At 39.7% G+C, this 19,683-nt stretch overlaps 1 protein-coding gene across 9 annotated transcripts in view; it reads left to right on the top strand.

The window, feature by feature from the left end:
- LOC135215456 (mucin-2-like) overlaps positions 1–19,683 on the top strand; it is a 372,218-nt gene that overhangs the window by 180,274 nt on the left and 172,261 nt on the right. For all 9 annotated transcript variants that reach the window (XR_010314688.1, XR_010314687.1, XM_064250173.1 and 6 more), the window contains exon 2: positions 11,758–15,670. Coding sequence is in view for 7 of the 9 variants with exons in the window: in XM_064250173.1 (XP_064106243.1) it covers positions 12,470–15,670 (3,201 nt within the window). In the remaining 2 variants the exon portion in view is untranslated. The remainder of the gene's footprint in view (positions 1–11,757; positions 15,671–19,683) is intronic.

The following is a 19,683-nucleotide window of genomic DNA, read 5'->3' as shown; positions in this document are numbered from 1 at the left end:
AGAGCTTTATATACAGAATTAAGTAGTGTTGGGCGGAGTTACAATTTCTTGATTCGGGCAGCATGTTCTCCAAACAATTTTGAATATTTTTTCTTCAAGAATACTTCATACCATCCTTTAAAAAAATATTTGACATGTAGCCTGCGAATACTAAGGAATCCTTCCATAGAGTATAAGCGTTTCAAAGGTTAATGATCATTTAAAAATATCAGTATTGATTTTTTTTTTCTAAAAAACTAACAAGAACGTTATGGTTAATTTTGTCTATATCCTATATTGATAGAGGATACTCCTTTCAAATCAATTTTGTTGTGATGCTGTCCACCTGATTGTCGCGGAACAATCGTGTAGTTTATGGTTACTGTACTAATTATTTTTCAAAAGATGAATAATAAGGTGAAATGATAAACCCTTACTAATGATTTAAATATCGAAAATATATTAAAGCCCATTTAAACATCTAAAATGCATTAAAGGTTTCTTTAAATATATATACAAATTTAAGCCGATTTAAAGATCTAAAAAACACTGAAGCTGATTTAAATGTCAACAAAACTTAAGTTGATTTAAATATCTAAAAATCACTGAAGTTGACTTAAATTTAAAACATTAAAGTTGATCTAGATATAAAACCACACTAAAGCTGATTTAAATGTAAAAAAAATAAAGCTGATTTAAATATCTAAAAATCACTAAAGATGATTTAAATTTGAAAACATGAAAATTGATCTAGATGTAAAAAGAAAAAAAAATCACTAAAGCTGATTTGAATGTAAAAAAAGTCAAAGTTGATTTAAATATGTGAAAAAGAGTAACTTCTTTTTAATGTAGATAATACAGAAAAACCTAGTCTTCACATGAGACTGCCTTCGTGCTGTCAGTGGAAAAAAAAACAAAAAAAAAACAGGCGAAGTCATTCCACCCAGTCTAACAACTTTACGTCACTTTCGGAATGTTCTCCAGACAGATTTTTTTACTGACTGTTATCTCAAATAAAATGCATGAATAAATATCACATCAATAGGAAGTTGTTACATGCTGGACACTTGTCGGCGTTCCTGGTATTTACAGTGAATATTTGGAATGAATTTTTAGGAAGACGTTTCATTTAGATTTAAATCATTATCTCCCACTGCAATTGGAATTATTTTTCTTAACAATAATTGCATATAGAATGTAAGAGCTGTTAAAAGTCAAGTTTTAGCAGCTCTTACATTTATGATAGAGGAGACGCCAGTTATCATAATTCTTAAAAATAAAAAAGAATGTCGCATCAGTCCCTGCCAGTGAGCGCGAACATATGTCTGCGATCATGTGTCTTACGAGCATGCGTCCTACGGCATTGTGCTTTCCACTGCATCTAGAATGAGCTGAAGGACTGAGGCAGGTAAAGAGGTAGGCTACCTGCTAGCAGCTGTCCACGGCGAGACTTCAGTGAAGACGCATTAGCAGAGATACTTCACGTAATAAATCCAGGATTTTTGGCTGAACTTTGGGTGGGAACGAGGGGTGGGTGGGTAGGGCTGAAGGATTGATGGGTGGGGAAAATGGGGTGGGGGCGGTCTTACGAGAGATTCATAGAGTAGGGGTAGGGAGCAGCCGACAGGCAAGTTGTCCCAAGGTCATAGAGCTACCGATTGTATTGATACGCCGTTCAGGACTCTCTCCTCTCTCTCTCTCTCTCTCTCTCTCTCTCTCTCTGGCTATTGTTTCTCCACATATCCAGTATGTCAGGTCCATTCAGTCAGCCATAGTGGGTGCCGTGGTTGCTGGGTGATTCCACGCTCGAATCCAGTTTGCTAGATCCGTGGATTGTTCTCGGTGTAACGAGGCTGTAAATGGGTATACCAGCGTCTGCTTGGGCTAAGAATGAGGGCGTGTGGCAAGCAGCTTCATCCTCATGAGTTGCTGAGAACCCTGAGAATGTGTACTCGTTCTATGCAATGTAGTAGAACGTTTCCCGAAAGAGTTTAGTAATCCGACCCACACGAGCGTAGATATTAAGTAATATGAAATGTGTTTTAATAGATTATTAATAGAATGTGTTCAGTCTTGTGTTAAATCCTGCATGAAGCACAAACTTCATCTGTTTAAGGATTCCTTTCAGTCTTCCGTCAGGCTGTCGAAGCATTGCCAGGGTATCAGTAGCACGGGTATTAGTAATCTCTTGTGGTCCCCTGTGGGTATTCGGCCGGGCTCGAATGAAGTTTCAAGTGTGCCTTGTTCTCGTTGTTGTTTATTATTTTTATTTTATTTATTATTTTTGCATTTTACGATTACTTGCGATTATTGGATTTTTATTATGTGTTTCTTATGTGGTTTTAGGGGGTTGGCGTTAGTTTTCGAGTATTATAAATTTGTGGTTGTTCGAAGAACAATGAAATAGTATGCATAATATTAAATGGCGTGGCATATATATATATATATATATATATATATATAATATATATATATATATATATATATAATGTGTGTGTGTGTGTGTGTATATATATATATGTACTATAATATAGTGTGTGTACAATGGATATATATATATATATATATATATATATATATATATATACTATATATATATATATATAAACAAGAGTTATAGATTCTCTCTCTCTCTCTCTCTCTCTCTCTCTTCTCTCTCTCTCTCTCTCTCTCTCTCATCTTCAGCTATGCATTGCAGCGCAAGAAAATCATTGACGGTCTAGGCACAGAATGTTAATTAGCTGCATTTGGTGAATAGGAAACTACAAGAATACTACCTCTGTCCTTATTTCCTCATTTTTTCCCTCGGGGGTATAAATTCCTCATCTCGTACCTCAGGGTATAATAATTATTCAGCGTTTCTCTCTCTGGTGGGGGATTCAGGTGTAGGTACCCCTAGCGCTGCTCATCTCAGCTAACCAGCCTTGCATTCAGAACTGGCACATGAATCAAAACCCGCGGCCAGCCATGAATTTGCTTCTGAATTTCTGAATACGCTTTCCATAAATGTTGAACATGCGGCTGCTGTCATCTCTCTCTCTCTCTCTCTCTCTCTCTCTCTCTCTCTCTCTCGTTCAAGGTTCTCCCTCGTATGAAAAGCGCTCTGCTCGTCATTCGTACCTAAGCAAATTTCTCAGCATCGTAGCTTCTTTTCTTCTTTCAACCATCATTTTTCGGCGTCCAAGGTCTCGTGTTTGCCGGGGGGGGCGGGAGGTTGTGGAATATCAGGCAGTTAGGGAAGTAGAAGGTGGATGTGGAAGAGGAAGTCTAGTCGGGAATTTGAGTTTTATTTTATTTTATTTTATTTTATTTTATTTTTTTTTTATTTTTTTTTTTTTTGCTCGCCAAAGATTGCCTTGTTATGTTGTTGTTTACGCTGCACTATGCTTTGTCTTCACGCGGAGTTTGGATGTCCTCAGATATGACTGAGTAATATTGCCTAATGGCCCTTTCTAGCCCCGGCCGGAAGAAAGCTAGAGAAAGGCAAAAGAAAGGAAAGTGCCGTAGTAAAAGCAATTTCTGATGAGTTTGTTGTCACTAAACTTTATTGTATTTTAGAAGCAATTCTCGCTTTTCATGCTTTAGGTTGGTACAGAGCTGGCGCTTCCAGTCTGTTCCATCACATTATTTAATGCAAAGGAATCCACAAAAATCAGCCTAATTTTTGTTCTTGTCTGTCCAGCCGAAGTACTGTGTAAGGAAAAAAGAGGGTAGGAGATAAATGAAAGATAAGTTAAAAGCAAGATTCCCTTTTATTATCTCTGCTACCTTTTAACATTGGAAATCATAGGCACAGGGAGGTTGCTGATATGCACTTCACCAATTGAGATGTGATACCTTTGTATATAAGTGTTTGGTGTCCTCTTTTTGCATCGCATCACAGACTTCAGAAGAGTCTGTAAACATACGATTGTATTGCTCTGCTTCCTTTGTCTTCTTTCAGCAAATCTTAACTTAATAGTATACGTAGTATACTATTTTGTTCCTGATTGTTTATTGATGGGTCGTGTACTTAAAATCAGTCAGGCATTGCAAACGTGCTCTCTTGTAATGTCTTTTAATTTACGCAGAGACTTCGATCTCTTTCAAAACAGTTCCTTATTATAATTCGTAATTATAATTTGTGTGGATGTGCATTTGGGACCTAAAAGGTTTAAACAAAGTTGCTTGTATTACTTCCCCAAAACAGTTCTTATATTTTACGTACATTTTTATCTATTTATTCATTTGAATTATTTTCTCGTTTCTTTCGTATTTTATTTTCCTTGTAATAACTGACCTCTTCTTTCTGTATTTCCCGTAACCTTCTGTTACTTCTTTCTATTGGGCACCATATTCTTTGGAGGCCTGAATTTCAAGTCAGTGGCTCCTTTGGTGGGCTTGCTCCATATGAATAAGGTACATCTTCTGAATAATAATAAAAATAATAATAATAATAATACGACCAAAAATCTACTTGAAAAAAAATGCTCAAATTTTGCCTTACCATTATTGTAGACCTACTTCAGAGATATTAAAGACATATTATTAGAGTTAGATTAGGAAACCAGAATATTAGCCCCTCATCGCAGGCGTTCTCAAAATAGCGCGCGGCGAAAGACGGAGAAAAAATGAGGAGATGCGGAAATCAGTTGCATTGGAACCCCGAAACGTAAACATTTTGGAAACTGGTGTTTTGGCAGTCCATTCGATATCGGAATGTTGTTTGGCGGTCGTGAAGAAGAAGATACGGGTGTATATGAATGCATGTTATAGTTAGGCAGTGTAAAAATAAGTGTATGGTCTCAACTGCATCTATATCTTTCTACCTATCTATCCATTTATATTATGTATGTATCTAGTGACGATTCATTGCCTGATAGCAGTGATGTTCATTGGCTGTGGACAATAGACGCATGTGCCCGTTTTTATTCAACTTCAGTGAGGTTTCTCAGCTTTTAATTAATTTCAATAACCTAACGTTTTTTTAAAAATCGTTGTCATTGTGAGGTTCATATTATTGCTTCTTTATGAAATTAAAACGTTTTCTCTGTTCATTTGCTTTGAGAGACTCTCTTGTGTCTTAATTCAATTCTTAGTTAAAGGCTCATCCGTTTGTATTCATTTGAGTGTGAGGTTCGACCTTGTTGGGGTTCGAGTGTTGGGGGGAGGGGGGAGTTAGCGAGAGGGGGAAATGGTAGAGGGGCTTGGGGGGGATTGGGGGGAACGCTTATCTTTCATTCATGGCGCCGAGAGGTGAAGGTAGGCAGTACTGAAAAAGGTCCATTCATGAAATTGAGTGGCGGCGAATTTCTTTGTTCCATCTTTTTTTTTTCTTTTGCAGTAGGAAGTCTCTCTCTGTTATGCATTATTCATTAGCCACTTTTCTCTTTTAATTTGTGTAATTCTCTGTCTGTTAGTCTGTTACCTTTATTATAAGCTGCAGTTGAATGATTCACTTCTTAAAGTGCTTGTTTATTTTTACGTTTGTTTCGTTTGTTATTCCTTTGTGTGTGCATCTGTTGCTTTGTTATACTTTAGCTGATTATTTTATTCGTCGGTATTTTTCATCTTATATCGGGTATTTGCGATAGATTCTTGAGTGTGTTGGTTTCTTTTACATCCACAGGTAAGGGACAAAGTTTTTATATTTACCTCCTCCGTAGGTGGGTAGTGCCATCAGTGCACCTCACGCAGTGCACTGTAGGCATGCTGTACTCTTTGCAGTGTCCCTTTGGCCCTTACCTGCAACCCTTTTCATTCCCTTTACTGTACCTCCATTCATACTCTTATCTTCCACCTTACTTTCCACTCTCTCCTAACAGTGTCCCATAGTGCAAACTGCGAGGTTTTCCTCCTGTTACACATTTCAAACCTCTTACTCTCAATTTCCCTTTCAGCGCTGAATGACCTCATAGGTCCCAGCACTTGGCCTTCAGCCTAAATTGCATATTCCTTCTATCTATTTGTATTTACTTCCGCGTGAAAATTACTGGTACTGCGATATTGAAGCTAGTTCATGGAGTAATGACTTCATTTTTAAGTTTAGTTGAGGTAGTTGATTCTCTCTCTCTCTCTCTCTCTCTCTCTCTCTCTCTCTCTCTCTCTCTGTGCAGTGTGGTGGTGCTAGATATGGCGTACGTATTCATGCCAATTCGTTTATGGTATTAGAAGGTCTTGCTGGTCACGATTCATTGTTTCTCCAAAAATAGAAGAATAAAAAAAGTTGATGATATATTACACTGCTTTAACATTTTGAATATATATATTTTTTTTTATTCTTTTCGCCGTCGTTTCACCTTTTTTTAATGTCTGTAGGAGGAGCCCAGTTATCCTTTTCTAGACATAAATTCGAAGCATTCAGATTTTCCTTGTTACGTATTTAGTGTCCTCATGTAGTACTAATCCTCCTGCCTCCGAGTTATCTTATCCACGTGTAATGGATAATTTGAGGTTCGTCATTCGTCATTTCCTTGTCGACGAAGAATGCATTTACATCTCGTTTTATTTTATTCATTAGACTTCCTCGTAAGTGATAGCTCTTTTGGTATTTTGGGCACCAAAGACTTGCCCATCCTTTATATTTACCCCGAGATAAGCGCTGGGCTGTCTTATGCCTTGGTCTTATGCATATACGTGGGTGGCGAGTCGCCTATATAGGTGGGGGGAGGAGGCGGGTCTCGGTATTTTGGAGTTGGTGGTGAAGGGAAGAGGGGATAGGGGCGCATAGCAGAGCTACGGGGAGTGGAAGTTGGGTTGTTGGGGGGTGGGGGTACTTTGGACCGGGCAGTTAAACGAATAGCAGTTATTATGCCGGAGATAAAAGTGGTGGTCTCAGGCCTTATTTGGTTGGTGTTAACATTCCTTCCTCTCTCTCTCTCTCTCTCTCTCTTCATCTATTCCCTCATTCCACCTATTCGTCCGTCCATCCAGATTGTCTCTCCTTACTGTTCTTCCCTCCCCCTCCCCCTCTCATCCTCATCCTTCCTCTTTTTGCTTAAACCAAGGATGGCGGGCATTTTTTTTCTAACAGCGGTGTGAATTGCACAGTATTGAGAGAGAAACTCACGCACGTCTTTGTCTTGCACGCGTGCGTGCGCGCGTTCTGAGGTGTCCAGTATAATTTTCTTTGCAAGAACAGTTATTCCGTTCATCCTACGTTGGGGTACTTTTAATTTTGCTTTTCTAAGTTTAGTAAAAGCCGTAAGTGTACAGATGAACGGCCAGACACGCTATTTCTCTTAATAGGGAGTGGGTCCCGATTGTCAGACCCGTTCGTTTTTAAGCAGGTTTTTTTTTGGAGTGAGGTTGCTAGACCCATACCTTTCCTCACGGTTTTACGAGGAACCTTAATCGCTAACGGGACGCGCTTACGCACACCCACGTATATATATGAAATTTAGAGAGAGAGAGTGAGAGAATTTTTTGTCGCTCGTGCTTGTAGCGTCTCGACGAACTCCACACGGGAGAGGCTTGGTCAGTTGCTTTTCACCGAAGGGTCCTTTCATACATCAGCGAGATAAACTCGATAACAGATTGAAGAGTGTTATGACACCGGAAGTAATCCGTAATTGATGCGCAGTTTGTTTATCAGTTGATTAGAAGGTGATAGTCGGGTGTGTTTTGTTTGTTCGTTCGTATTGGAATATTTCTCTAGAAAGAAAAGTTTTTTTTTATTATTGTCTGCGTTGTTGTCGATTTCTTCGTAATTTTTTTGTGGCAGACCTCGGAGATTTTACATATTATTTACTTATTATATGACACTTACTAACGGGCGGCAATACATTCACGTAAGACCGCAGGAAAAATGTAAGATACAAAGCTGATTATTATCTGCTCTGTTATGAACCTTCAAAGCATGTTTATTGAAAATTACGTATCAATTCTTCAGATGAAACAAACGTACGATTTCAGCATATAATTTCGAATGAGGATCATAATTCAAGTTTCAGTTTGATTTTTTCGGGATGCAAATCTACTTCGATCATTTTGATCGAAATCGTCAGATGAGAGCTACAGTAACAATAGACTATATTCACCTTCATTTCACTCTCTCCTCACCTTATTTCACTGTGACCCTTTTTGTACCTTTACAGTACAACCTCATCATTGTCATACTCGTCTCTGTTTCTCATTCACCATCCACTTCCCTTCCATTTTCCCTGTCTCTCATGTTCTCTTCTTCCGTTCTCAGCAACAGGTGTGTTACGCTTGACGTCATGAACTTACTTTCAGTTTATAGTCACATTATTATTGCAATTCTTCAAATTTCCCTTCAATTTACTTCACACTCGTTTTTATCGAATTGGCTGCGTCTCCCCTTTAACCTTCAGTTTTTTGTTTTTTTTCTTATTAGTCCAATTTTCATCGACCACCGTTTCACCCTCTCCTTTCACCTGCTTTCTGCCTACCCTAACCCCCCCCCCCTCCCCCCCCCCCTCCCCCCGAAACAGTGAAGTCTTATTCTGTAGCTCTTCTCCTTCCGCGTTCACTCCAATCCGTTTCCATTTTTGCTTCCATTATCGGCGATTTTCCTCTTTACTTTCACATAGTTTACCCTTTACTACTTCGTCCTTATTCAATTGCGTCTCCTTCAGACAAACCCTCCCCCTCCTCTCTCTCTCTCTCTCTCTCTCTCCTTCTCGACTGCTCTAGCCTTATTAACGATGCATCACCCGGAGTTATGATTAAAAACTAATATTTCTTCTTCAAGTCAAGATCTCGGTAATGCACTGCACCCACTTAGCTCTTCCACCTTAACGTCGTAGATGAGAGAGAGAGAGAGAGAGAGAGAGAGAGAGAGAGAGAGGGGGGGGTGGGGGGGGGGGGGGGGGAGGAATGATTGTAAGCAATAATAAATAGAGGTCATGCAGTGAATTTACCGATATCCAAGTATAGTATGTATTCGTGTGTATACGTTCTTTGGAAAGCATTTATTACTGAAAGACTCATGAAATCTTACTAATTTTTAACTTTTAATAAGCGTTTGTGAAGGAGCTTCGTGAAGATTTGCGCTTGTTACATTTGTGTGTGTGTGGGTGCGTTACACATGCGATTATATGCGTTACATTAAATTTATCCGTTACACTTGTGACTTAGACTTTCGCTTATGGTTGTGATTTTTGGTTATGGTTTCGCGATATTTTTGGTTATGATTCCGTGAAATAATATTATCGTCAGTGTTTGATGAGTGTGTTTTGATGAGATTATAGGCAGGGACAGATAAGGAATGTTTACTTTGCTATAAGATTACGGATAAACTCGGTAAAACGTTTTTCCCTTGTTATCGCTATGTGGCTGTGGTGATGTTAATGATAACTGCGGAGTTGATAGTGTTGTTTTTGTTGCCGCCGCTAAGTGATTAAGAGAATATCAACTAAAAGAATATATAACTACGTCTAATAGAAAAAAAAAATTGTATTTGTGCTTATTAGGAATTTACTTTTCGGATGTACGTTGACTTTGTACCTTTGATAATTTAAATAAGTTACAGATCTAGTATGAGATAAAATGGCGTCCATTTACTATGAGTTCATTGTTTACAGAATCTTTATATATATAGATATAATATATATAATATATATATTATATAATATATTAATACTTATCTATATATACATTATAATACTGGTTGTGGTAACGACTTGCACGTCTGTTACTTCTTTGTTTATCACATAGACTTCGAACCTTCTATAAATGTTTTTCGCGCAAATAACCCGAGGATTTGCACAAGGTGATATAGGTAGCTCCTTGGCTCCTTTCTCCTCTACAATTTGTACTGTTGAAGTGTCCTGTGCTTTGTCCCCAGTGGACCCAGGGACTGATGCTGTAGCAACTGCCGAACCCGCCAGAGAGAGAGAGAGAGAGAGCAGAGAGAGAGAGAGAGAGCTCGGAATTTTGGAACATTTAGCATTAAGGTACATTTGCTATGTAAAATCACTGTGCGTGGATAGATAAGTCTTCATGAACTTTTTTCCTTTAATGCAAGGCATTGATATATTTGATCTTATATACATACAGACACACATACACACACACACACATACACACAGTATACGTATGTGTAGTTCAGCTGCCATCATTGCGTATCGCGCGATGACCGTGTTCTTAAAAAATACCATCGGCAAAACCACGGTCTAGAACACGGTCTGGACCGTGGGCAAAACAAACCCCTTGAACGTCTGCAGCACAGGGCGTGAGGCTCGCACCCCCCTCCCTAAAGGAACACCACTGGAAAATGATAGTCTAAATACCACTGGAAAATGATAGTAAAAAATCCAAGCGCTTTCGTCTTTACTTTTAAATGTCTTAGTAAAGACGAAAGCGCTTGGATTTCTGACTATCATTTTCCTGTGGTATTCGCTTATTTAATGAAGTCACGTGCATCTACTGTGATTTTTTAAGCACATTTATATGTATAGACAGTATATAATTTATATTATATATAATTATATATATATATATATATATGTATGTATATATATAATATATATTATGTGATTCATATTGTAATTTTATATGAATGAATGAGCTTTATGAGCGGAAGTTGTATTTTACCGAATGTTATATAATGTGAATATTATTTTTTTATAAGGAGGATTTGAAAAAAAAATGGCATTTACTGTATGGATATTTTGTGCTTAAATTCTGTTTGAAATTATTTTAATGGCATTGCTACGCGATTTTTACTTTTTCACCTGGGAGCTTAGATTTGACCATTTTAAAGTTAGAGCATTACAGAGATGATCATTATTTAATGATAATTCTCTGTACTGGTGTGTGTAATGACTGTATAGATAATGAAGTTATTTTGTAAACTCACTGTCTATGATAAAATGAGGCATATAGTACATTCTCGAGTTAATGTGACGCAAGAACCAACTCGTCAAGCACTGACAGACAGCCTAAGAGCGAGACTGTTTTGTTTTGTTTTGTTTTGTTTGTATCCATTCTTATGTGTATATATAATCTCTCATTCATATCTTATGTGGAAATAACATAATGTTAAGTTTTTATTTTGTCTGTGCTTCTCGCAGGTTTGTGAAATGTTTATATATATATATATATATATATATATATATATATATATATATATATATATATATATATATATATATAATTTTCCTTTTTTTTCCCAAGAGCAGTTAAGTTTTCCTCTTTCAAGTGACGTCTGGTGATTTGTGTGTGATTCGAACGATCGTTTGCTTTGTTAAATCTTTATTTTCTGTGGCGTGAGTGATTTATCAAGAGTGGTTTTGCGCTTTGTTTGTAGTCATGGATATTGTTTACTTATCGTTTGGAACTTTTTTTTCGATTCAGTTATGTTCAATACAATAAAAAAGAGTAGACAATTGGTGTTTAAATCTTTTTTTGATATGTTCAGTATGATTGAATTGAACTGTCAGTTGGGTAGTTAATGTAGTGTTCATTTTGCATAATTAAAAATGCAGGATTATTATAGAATGAGATCATATAGCGGTCACTGTGGGTTAGATTGAGTTTGTGTGAGTTACAGCTTCCGAAAGCATTTAAGTGCCGTATCTTCACCTACGGTTTGCGTTTTCTCCAGTGTGAAGGGTCTGTATGGTCACGAAACGGAGTTTTGAGATGTTGAAGATGAGAGATGGTGAGAATAGAGGGATGTGGACTAATTCTTCAATTGATTGACTGTCTGATGATTATTACCAGAGAGAGAGAGAGAGAGAGAGAGAGAGAGAGAGAGAGAGACTCAACTGACTTTGGGGTGTTAGAGGTAGGTTTTGGAGTCTTGCCGAGCTAATATTATTGTGTCATTTTTAGCCGGTTGGCGTTTGGCACCGGTGCCAGGGATCGACGAGAGGGCAGGGGTAGCAGCAAGAGAGAGCAGCAGCAGCAGCGGCATCACCACCATCAGCGCCCTCGGGAGGAGGAGATGATCGGTAGTAGAGCCAGCGGCTGGCCAGTTGTGTGATGACCGTCTTCACGTGAACTATCCCTTAGTAGTGATTGTAGTAGTTTCCGGAAGGAATTGAGAAGAGGAGGAAGGAGAGGAAGAAGAAGAAGAAGTAGAGGAAGAGGAAGAGGAGGAGATAGGAGGGGATTTTTCTTCTCTAATGTGCAGTGCGAATGCGACCAACATTAAGACAAGTGCCTTGTGTGAGGAGGAGGAAGGAGGAAACAGTGAGGAAAGGAGTCGCCGAATGTCCTTAGTATCGATGTGATTTATTCCCAGTTTTTTTTCGGTTGTAATCGTCTAGATCGTCATCATCATCATCTTTGCTGTGATATATAGTCATTTTCGCGGAGAGGAGGTGTTTGTGAATACGTTGCTAGTGTGATGGTGGTGTGTTTTGGGGACGGGTATAGAACTCTTGACGCTCAGTAGTAAGAAGATAGTAGCTGTAGTAGTTTGTAGTCGTAGTTGTAGTAGATTAGCAGGAGAGGAGAGAGAGAGAGAGAGAGAGAGAGAGAGGTGGAGTAGTGTGTATTGGGCGCCCACCGGTGATGGCTCGGCCGAGGTGCCCTGTCTATTATGGTTGAGAATGTGGCCGGGCAGTGCGGGCGTGCGGCTGTGACCAGGGTAGCCAGTAGTCGTGTGGAGTTGCGTGCGTGCCGTGTGCGTGCCTGCCGCGGCGTGCACGTGGTGGGCGTGAAACCGTGCGCCGCACCCGCGCCTTGCCCTGCTCACTATGGACTTTGTTTACCTGTTCTCGTCTCCATCACTGACCCCGTCAATTCACTAGGAACTTTACAGCCTGATAAAGACGCCATACTTGAAATTGTTGAAAACAATAGGAAGAAATACAAGAAAACATCTGGTGTGGAGAAAGTGAAGGAATTGGAAACGAATCGTGAACAGTTAGTGAAAGAGTTGAAAGAATTGAGGGAGAGTGAGCATTTTTCAAACAACTTTAGAGAAAATCAGCCGAGTGGTGCTGATGTAGAAAGCGGTGCACTTGCTTTGGAGAACTGGGCTAAAGGAATTGATCTAGGAGAGAAGTCGAGTCATTCTCAGGATTTTGGGGGGGCAGGGGAGCAGTACAAGGTGTTTGTGGGCACCCTGGCCGAACTGGCTGCAGAAAAGCGGGCAGGGCGCGTGGCCCCTGGCCCGGAGCCGCCAACGGGCGCGCCACGTCATCATGAGGCAGTACAACTGTTCTCAGAACTCATGCAGACCGACGACGTCTCTACCATAGCGGCACAGATCGCTAACCAGGCAGAACTCATTTACCAGACCTGGAAAACTACTGGCCTCAACCCTACAGAACTCATCAGATATCACAGCGTCACTTCAGACGGCAGCCTGCTCGAACGTGGCGAGCAGGCTGCTACAGGCTCTCATACATCCCCCTCAAAACCTTCAACTATTAAACCTCGTACTCCTGTTCGAAGTATAAGTCCTGCACCCCCAGGTTCATCTCCAGCTGTTCCACGTAAAGTACTTGACTCCTCTTTACACAACGGGAGGGCACACGTCAATTCTACCCCTTACACCTCTTCAGTTCCTCATAATCAAGTGACACAAAATCAGTCTCCTCATAGTCAATCTCCCCATAGTCAATCTCCTCATAGTCAATCTCCACACTCAACTTCTCCTGCTTCTGCTTCTCCTCACGCTGCCTCTCCTGTTCGTACCCTTAATACATCTCCTCGCCCTTACATTCCTCCAGGAGCAGCACCTCAATCTCCTGGAGCACAGCAGCAGCAACAACCAGTTTACCCCAACAGTAATCTGATTCAGGCAGCACCCCAGTCTCCACGTCTTTCATATTCATCACCTTCATCACCATCACTGAGCCAAGGGGGGCCACGACCTTACGTGTCACCAGCGGCTCCTCAGTCACCGAGAGGTTCATCTATTCATCCTCCACCACCACCAGAAAGATCCTCCTCATATTCAGGAGTTGATCCATCTCAGCACCCGCAGCAACAAGATAGTCCTCTTGATATTCTTGCAGACCCAGGATTAGAAGCCTCCTTACAGGAGCTGGTCAATTCATTTGTGATTGAAGATAAGGCGCGTCACCACGCAGCAGCAGTTGCAGCTTTGGCATCTCAGAGGCCAAAGAGTGCACCATCTTCCATCCAAGAGGCACTTCAGCGATTTGAACGGCAGATGGCAATAACATCCCGTGTTGCTGCCCAAGCTGCCGATAATTTGTCTAATTCCTCTTCTCCTGTTTCTCAGCCAAACACCATGGGTACTTTAGGACGATTTAGTCAACAGCAAATGACCAGCACTTCAAGCAGTAGCAGTGTGAGCATGAGCAGTAGCAGTTCTAGCAGCACAAATACCAGTATGAGTATTAACACTATTGGTAGACGATATGGTGGGACAAGAAGTGATTCTGCTCTATCCAATGAGTGGACTAGGATGCAGTTGGATCATGATGCTCGAAATCGCCGCTCAATATCTCCTAATCCTCCAGTTTCTCAGCCAGGGTGGAATGAAGGCCCTTCTTCCAATACATCCACATGGCCCCTTAAGCATAAACAGCCATCAACCTTGGAGAAGAAAACATCAATGCAAAGCCATAGTTCATCCACTCATTTATCTACATCCTCTGCAAGTTCATCCTATTCTTCTTCAAATGTCACAACTAGTACATCTACAAATTACATCACAACTCTTGAGGCACGAGTAGAAAGCTCTGGAGGCCAGAAATTTACAGGTGTCCCTCTACGTCATAAAGTTGTCACCATGTCTGCTGTTGACCAAGAGGAAGAAAGACTGATGAATGCTCTTCGTACAGGTACGCTTATTGATGATGGAGATCGTCTGAGGCCTCTTAACCAGACAAGGCCTGTATCGGCTCCCACAACTAGCACTCATACTTCTGCTCATACATCCACTCTTCCAACGACTAATTCAATTATAAATAGTAATATCAGCAATAATATAAGCCAGTCAAATGCTACAGAATACCCTGCTCAAGCCAGGCGGCCAAAATACTCTATCAGTGTAACAGTAGATGTAGATAATCCAACAGAAACTCAGAATCAAAGGGTGCAGCAGCAACAACAGCAACAGATGCAACATCAACAATTGCAGAAACAACAGGTTCAGCAATCTGAATATCGGCAAAGTTCTTCTTCAGTTTCTATGCGTACAACACAACAACGAGTACAAATGAAGTCACAAGTAGAGGGAGATATGTCTGCCGTTGATTTTGCAAAGGTACGCTTCCAAGAGTCACAGCAACACCCCCACTCATCTCAGCGGTTGGATGACTACCGTAATATGTCCTCAAAACAGGTTGTAAGTAGTGATGGTAGAGTTATGTTAGCCAGGACTCGCTTCGAAAATGGTAGCACATCCATATCTGACTCAACATGGCGTGGAACCCTGGGTATACAGGCAGATGAGGTAGGCTCCACGCTGCCCGAGTTTTATCGCAGAAAACTAAGGAAAATGCGGAAGGCAGGCTCTCCTGAGCCCTTAGTTGCGGGAAGCATCTCTGCCTTGCCTCACCCAGAGTTGACTGATCAGCAGAAGGCACATATCCGGGAAAGGTCCCAGTCTCCAACTACAGGCTACAACAGCGCTGGAGTGGCAATTAGACCCTTCCTTACTCAGGGAAGTGTGGCAGAGAGGGTCCTTATATTTGAAAGGGCTCCTGCCGAGATGAAGCCCAAACCAGGAGCCCCAACCAGCGGTCCACCCACTACAGAAAAACGTCGCCCTGCCATTAGCACATGGCGCGACCCCAATGAAGTCCGTTCTCTTGCGCAGGTGAGTTTTTGGTACATCAGTATATCGTCAATTTTTTTTTTTTTTTTTTTTTTTTTTTTTTTTTTTATAAATATCTATTTTTAGATAGCCTGATAGATTACGTATTTAATTTAGGTGTACAAAACACAAAACAGTAAAAATTTCCTTACAACAGTCTTACACGAATCACTTCCCGTGCATGACTCAGTGACAGAAATAAAAGTACCTTTCCCTATGGGGATATGTAATGGGTTTCTTTCAGAATGCTGTGGACTAAAACTGTTTTTAAACTAAACTGAACAGTAATTCATGAAGCACAGATTATAAAGCAAAATGATCATTTCTGCAACTTAAGTTTAGTCACTTATCATTTATATACTCTTTTACTCTGTACTCCTCATCTTCCCATTGGTTCATCCTTTACGTTTATTTCCTTCCTTTCTGATCCCTTCTCTCTTCATCCTCTGTCGCTGTGGAGTTCTCCAAGGTAGTGACTGTCATCCTCTTGATTCTCAGCTGCTGTTATCCTCTCTGTGGCTCCTCTTGGTACTCGACAAATTTTTTCCCCTCGTTAACTCGTTATGAATATGTCGTAATGGAGTTCGTTTCTTTAGCATTTATCGTCGATCCTATTACGTGTTTATCCTTTCGTTAAATGTTCAGGAGAGTAAAATGATTCTGTCATTGTTAGATGAGGAACTAAATCACCTTTTTCTTTTTCGAGAAGTATTGAAATATCGCTTCCAACTTCTGTAATGAACTTTGTAGGGAATGAAATTAAGTGGAAAAAGAAATATTCGATTGGAGTGATGAGAATATCTATTTCTTGTGACTAAGAAGGTCTATAGGTAGATATGATGGTTTTTAGTCAAAACTGATGAGAATATCTATTTCTTGTGTCTAAGAAGGTCTATAGGTAGATATGATGGTTTTTAGTCAAAACTTTTACGAAACCTTGACACACACTTCCATATGTAAATTATAAATACATACATACATGCATACACACATGCATACATACATTCATATTTTTCTCTTGTCACTATTCCCACATGACAGTTGAATTTTTGTTATAATATGGCCTGATGAAAAAAGTTAGGGATAATACGGGAGGAGATAGATCCAAATGAAGATCAAGTAATTTACTGTGATGCCCGACTGAGACTCGATCGCGTGTTCGTGTTTCTAAGCGACGTTCATGATCGTATTTGTATAGGGATATATTGACATACTGAACCTGCCGTTGACCCAGAAATGAACCAACATATATTCATATTTTCATACTAGTGTGTTTCGTTTGAGTTTTCAAAGCCACATAGATACGTCGTTAAATGTATTGCAAACAGCTATAGTCTTGCGTTGCTTCCAGAAGTAATTTCTGTTATTCTGTGTAGAAAGTGTGTACGTAACTCATTCAGGAATGAAGAATTGTTTGAAGAACTTTGATGAGTTAAAGAGTCGTAATGGTTCCTGGAATGGTGAATGGCACTGCAATTAAACTACTATTTTATAATAGCAGGTGTATGAAAAGTTAAGTATATCTTAGTTTTACCAGACCACTGAGCTGATTAACAGCTCTCCTATGACTGGCTGAAGGATTAGATATTTTTACGTGGTTAATTAACAGCTCTCCAAGGGCTGGGCCCGAAGGATTAGATTTTTACTACGTGGCTAGGAACCAATTGGTTTCTTAGCAATGGGCCCTATAGCTTTTTGTGGGATGCGAACCACATTATATCGCGAAATAAATTTTTAATCGCCAGAAACAAAAATCCTCTGATTCCTTGCTGGCGGTCGCGGGAAGCGAACTCGGGCTGCCAGATTGATAGTCGAGTAAGGAACCCACTCGTCCAGTGAGGAACCAGTAGAGGTATAAGATGTGTGACGGATCATGGAGAAAATTTAGAAAGAATAAAGAGCATTTTTTTTTTTTTATTACAGAATAGGTTAAATTTTGATGATGTCTCCAGTTATTATTCGTTTAAAGTCTCTCCTTTATTTTTCCCTGAGTTAAGGAGAAGGTAAGGACTTATGTTTTCATGTGCTTGCCCAGTCACCACGGACAAAAATAATATTAATAAAATAATTTCATGCATCGAAATAACTAAGAACTTACAAAAAGCAGCAACAATTTTAGAGAAAAATAGTATATTAATACACTTTCATTTGGGGCCCGACAAATTAATGATCTTCGCACTGCTTATATTTACTGTCTAAAATATTTCAGAATGATCTCTGAGGGTGGCTCAGTTGATTTTTTATTTTGCTCAGATTGGGACAATGGAAACTAATATATGCATATTGGAATAAGAATACTTGAGCATAATACTCTAGTTGACTGACAAAGGTGCATTCCTTATTTCTAAATGCATGTAGCAGAACCGGTAGCACTTGAAGACATTTCTACACCGGGGCAAGCGATTATGGCCTCTACGAATAATGACCAAAGCAGTGGTTTTTGCGGGAAAGAGAGAGTAGTAGTAGCGGTTTGCATCTTCGTCAGAATGCCACTGTCTGGTGTGTGTTGTACTTGGTACTGGGTGGGGTGGGGTGAATGACATTTGGGAAAGTACTATTCAAAACGCATTTGAGAGGTTTCTAGAATGCGCTGTGGCTTCGAGAATCCGGTGTAAAGGAACGATGTTGGCCATACCGGAGTTCGGAGTACTATATATATCTGTGTGTGTGTGGAAGCCGTCGGGAAAGTCACTGAATACCATTATCGAACTTGATCTTGAAAAACGAAGAGACTTCGAGAAGTTTAAGCTTCTTTAAGCCCTCAGGGGTTGAGAGACCATACTCATCGCATTAGAATGGAAACAAAATTGTAGGAATCTTGGAGGAGTTAAGAGGACAGGAGGCTTCTGCAATTTATAGGTCGGTGGTAGGTTTCACTTGCTGTACCACATTTTTTCCCGGAAAAATTGAATTAGCTCTCTAAGAGGCGCTCATTGGTCTGGAAGGAATTCGTGTGAATGGTTTTACCCTGAATTATACCCTAGCTTGAATTAATTTAATTGAAATAGGACATTGCATAGACTGGATAACCGTAACGCGCGACTCTAATATATATATATATATATGTGTGTGTGTGTGTGTGTGTGTGACTCTCTCTCTCTCTCTCAAGTAAACGCCCTCAATAATGTGATTAAATTGGTATTGATTATTTGGTGACAGTTAAGCTGGACAGTTGCTAGGAAAGTCTTGTAAGCCGAACCTTTCTTTAGATAGAAAAAATAACTTTAAATCCAAGGGAGAAATGATGGGAAATGAATGAAATAAGGGCCACTGACTTACAAGAGAAATGTGAAGGAAAAAATTTCGAAAAATCGAAATAAACACATAGTGGATGTTCACAGTTCTTCGCGAAATCGTAAGGAAGAAAACAACGCTTGAAGAAGTGTTAAAGTAATGAACAAAGCAGTGAAATGTGTATTTAAAAAAAAACTTTGAAGTAGTATGGCAATCAAGGAAGCTAAAAAAACTAAAAAAAGTAAAATGAAAAGGTATTTTAATTAAACGTTCTCTAAGATGCCATAGAAAAGAAATTTCAAGTTCACTGGTCCTTCCTGTGAGAAATTTAAAGTACAATGCTCCCTGTCCTTCAAATAAAAAAAAAAATAAACAATTTTAAATAGAAGGTTGAAGACCATTGTCCTCAATGTAAAAAAAAAAAAAATTGCTTTAAAACCTGATGCTGTCTGTCCTTCAAGTGAAGAAAAAAAAAAAAGATATAAAAAAAATGCCTAGGGTACAATAGGAGTAAGGAGACAAGTAAGAACCTTTCAGTGAATTATGCATCTGCGCGTCTTTCTATATTTAATGGGCATGTGTGTGTGTGCTGTTGTTAAATTTATGAATGATATTCATTATTTTTTTTAATAGACGTGATTTTGTGTATCAATTTACAGAAGCGCCTCAGTGGCGTGGTCGGTATGGTGCTGTCCTGCCACCTCGGTGGCCGCGAGATCATTCTCGGGCATTCCACCGAGGGGTTAGAGATGTGTATTTCTGGCGATAAAAGTTCACTCTCG

Source organism: Macrobrachium nipponense, chromosome 5 (assembly GCF_015104395.2).
Source record: "Macrobrachium nipponense isolate FS-2020 chromosome 5, ASM1510439v2, whole genome shotgun sequence".
In the NCBI taxonomy this organism is placed as follows: Eukaryota; Metazoa; Arthropoda; class Malacostraca; order Decapoda; family Palaemonidae; genus Macrobrachium; species Macrobrachium nipponense.
Note: the sequence above shows the minus strand (reverse complement) of the source record. Positions and strands in the feature narration are given on the sequence as shown.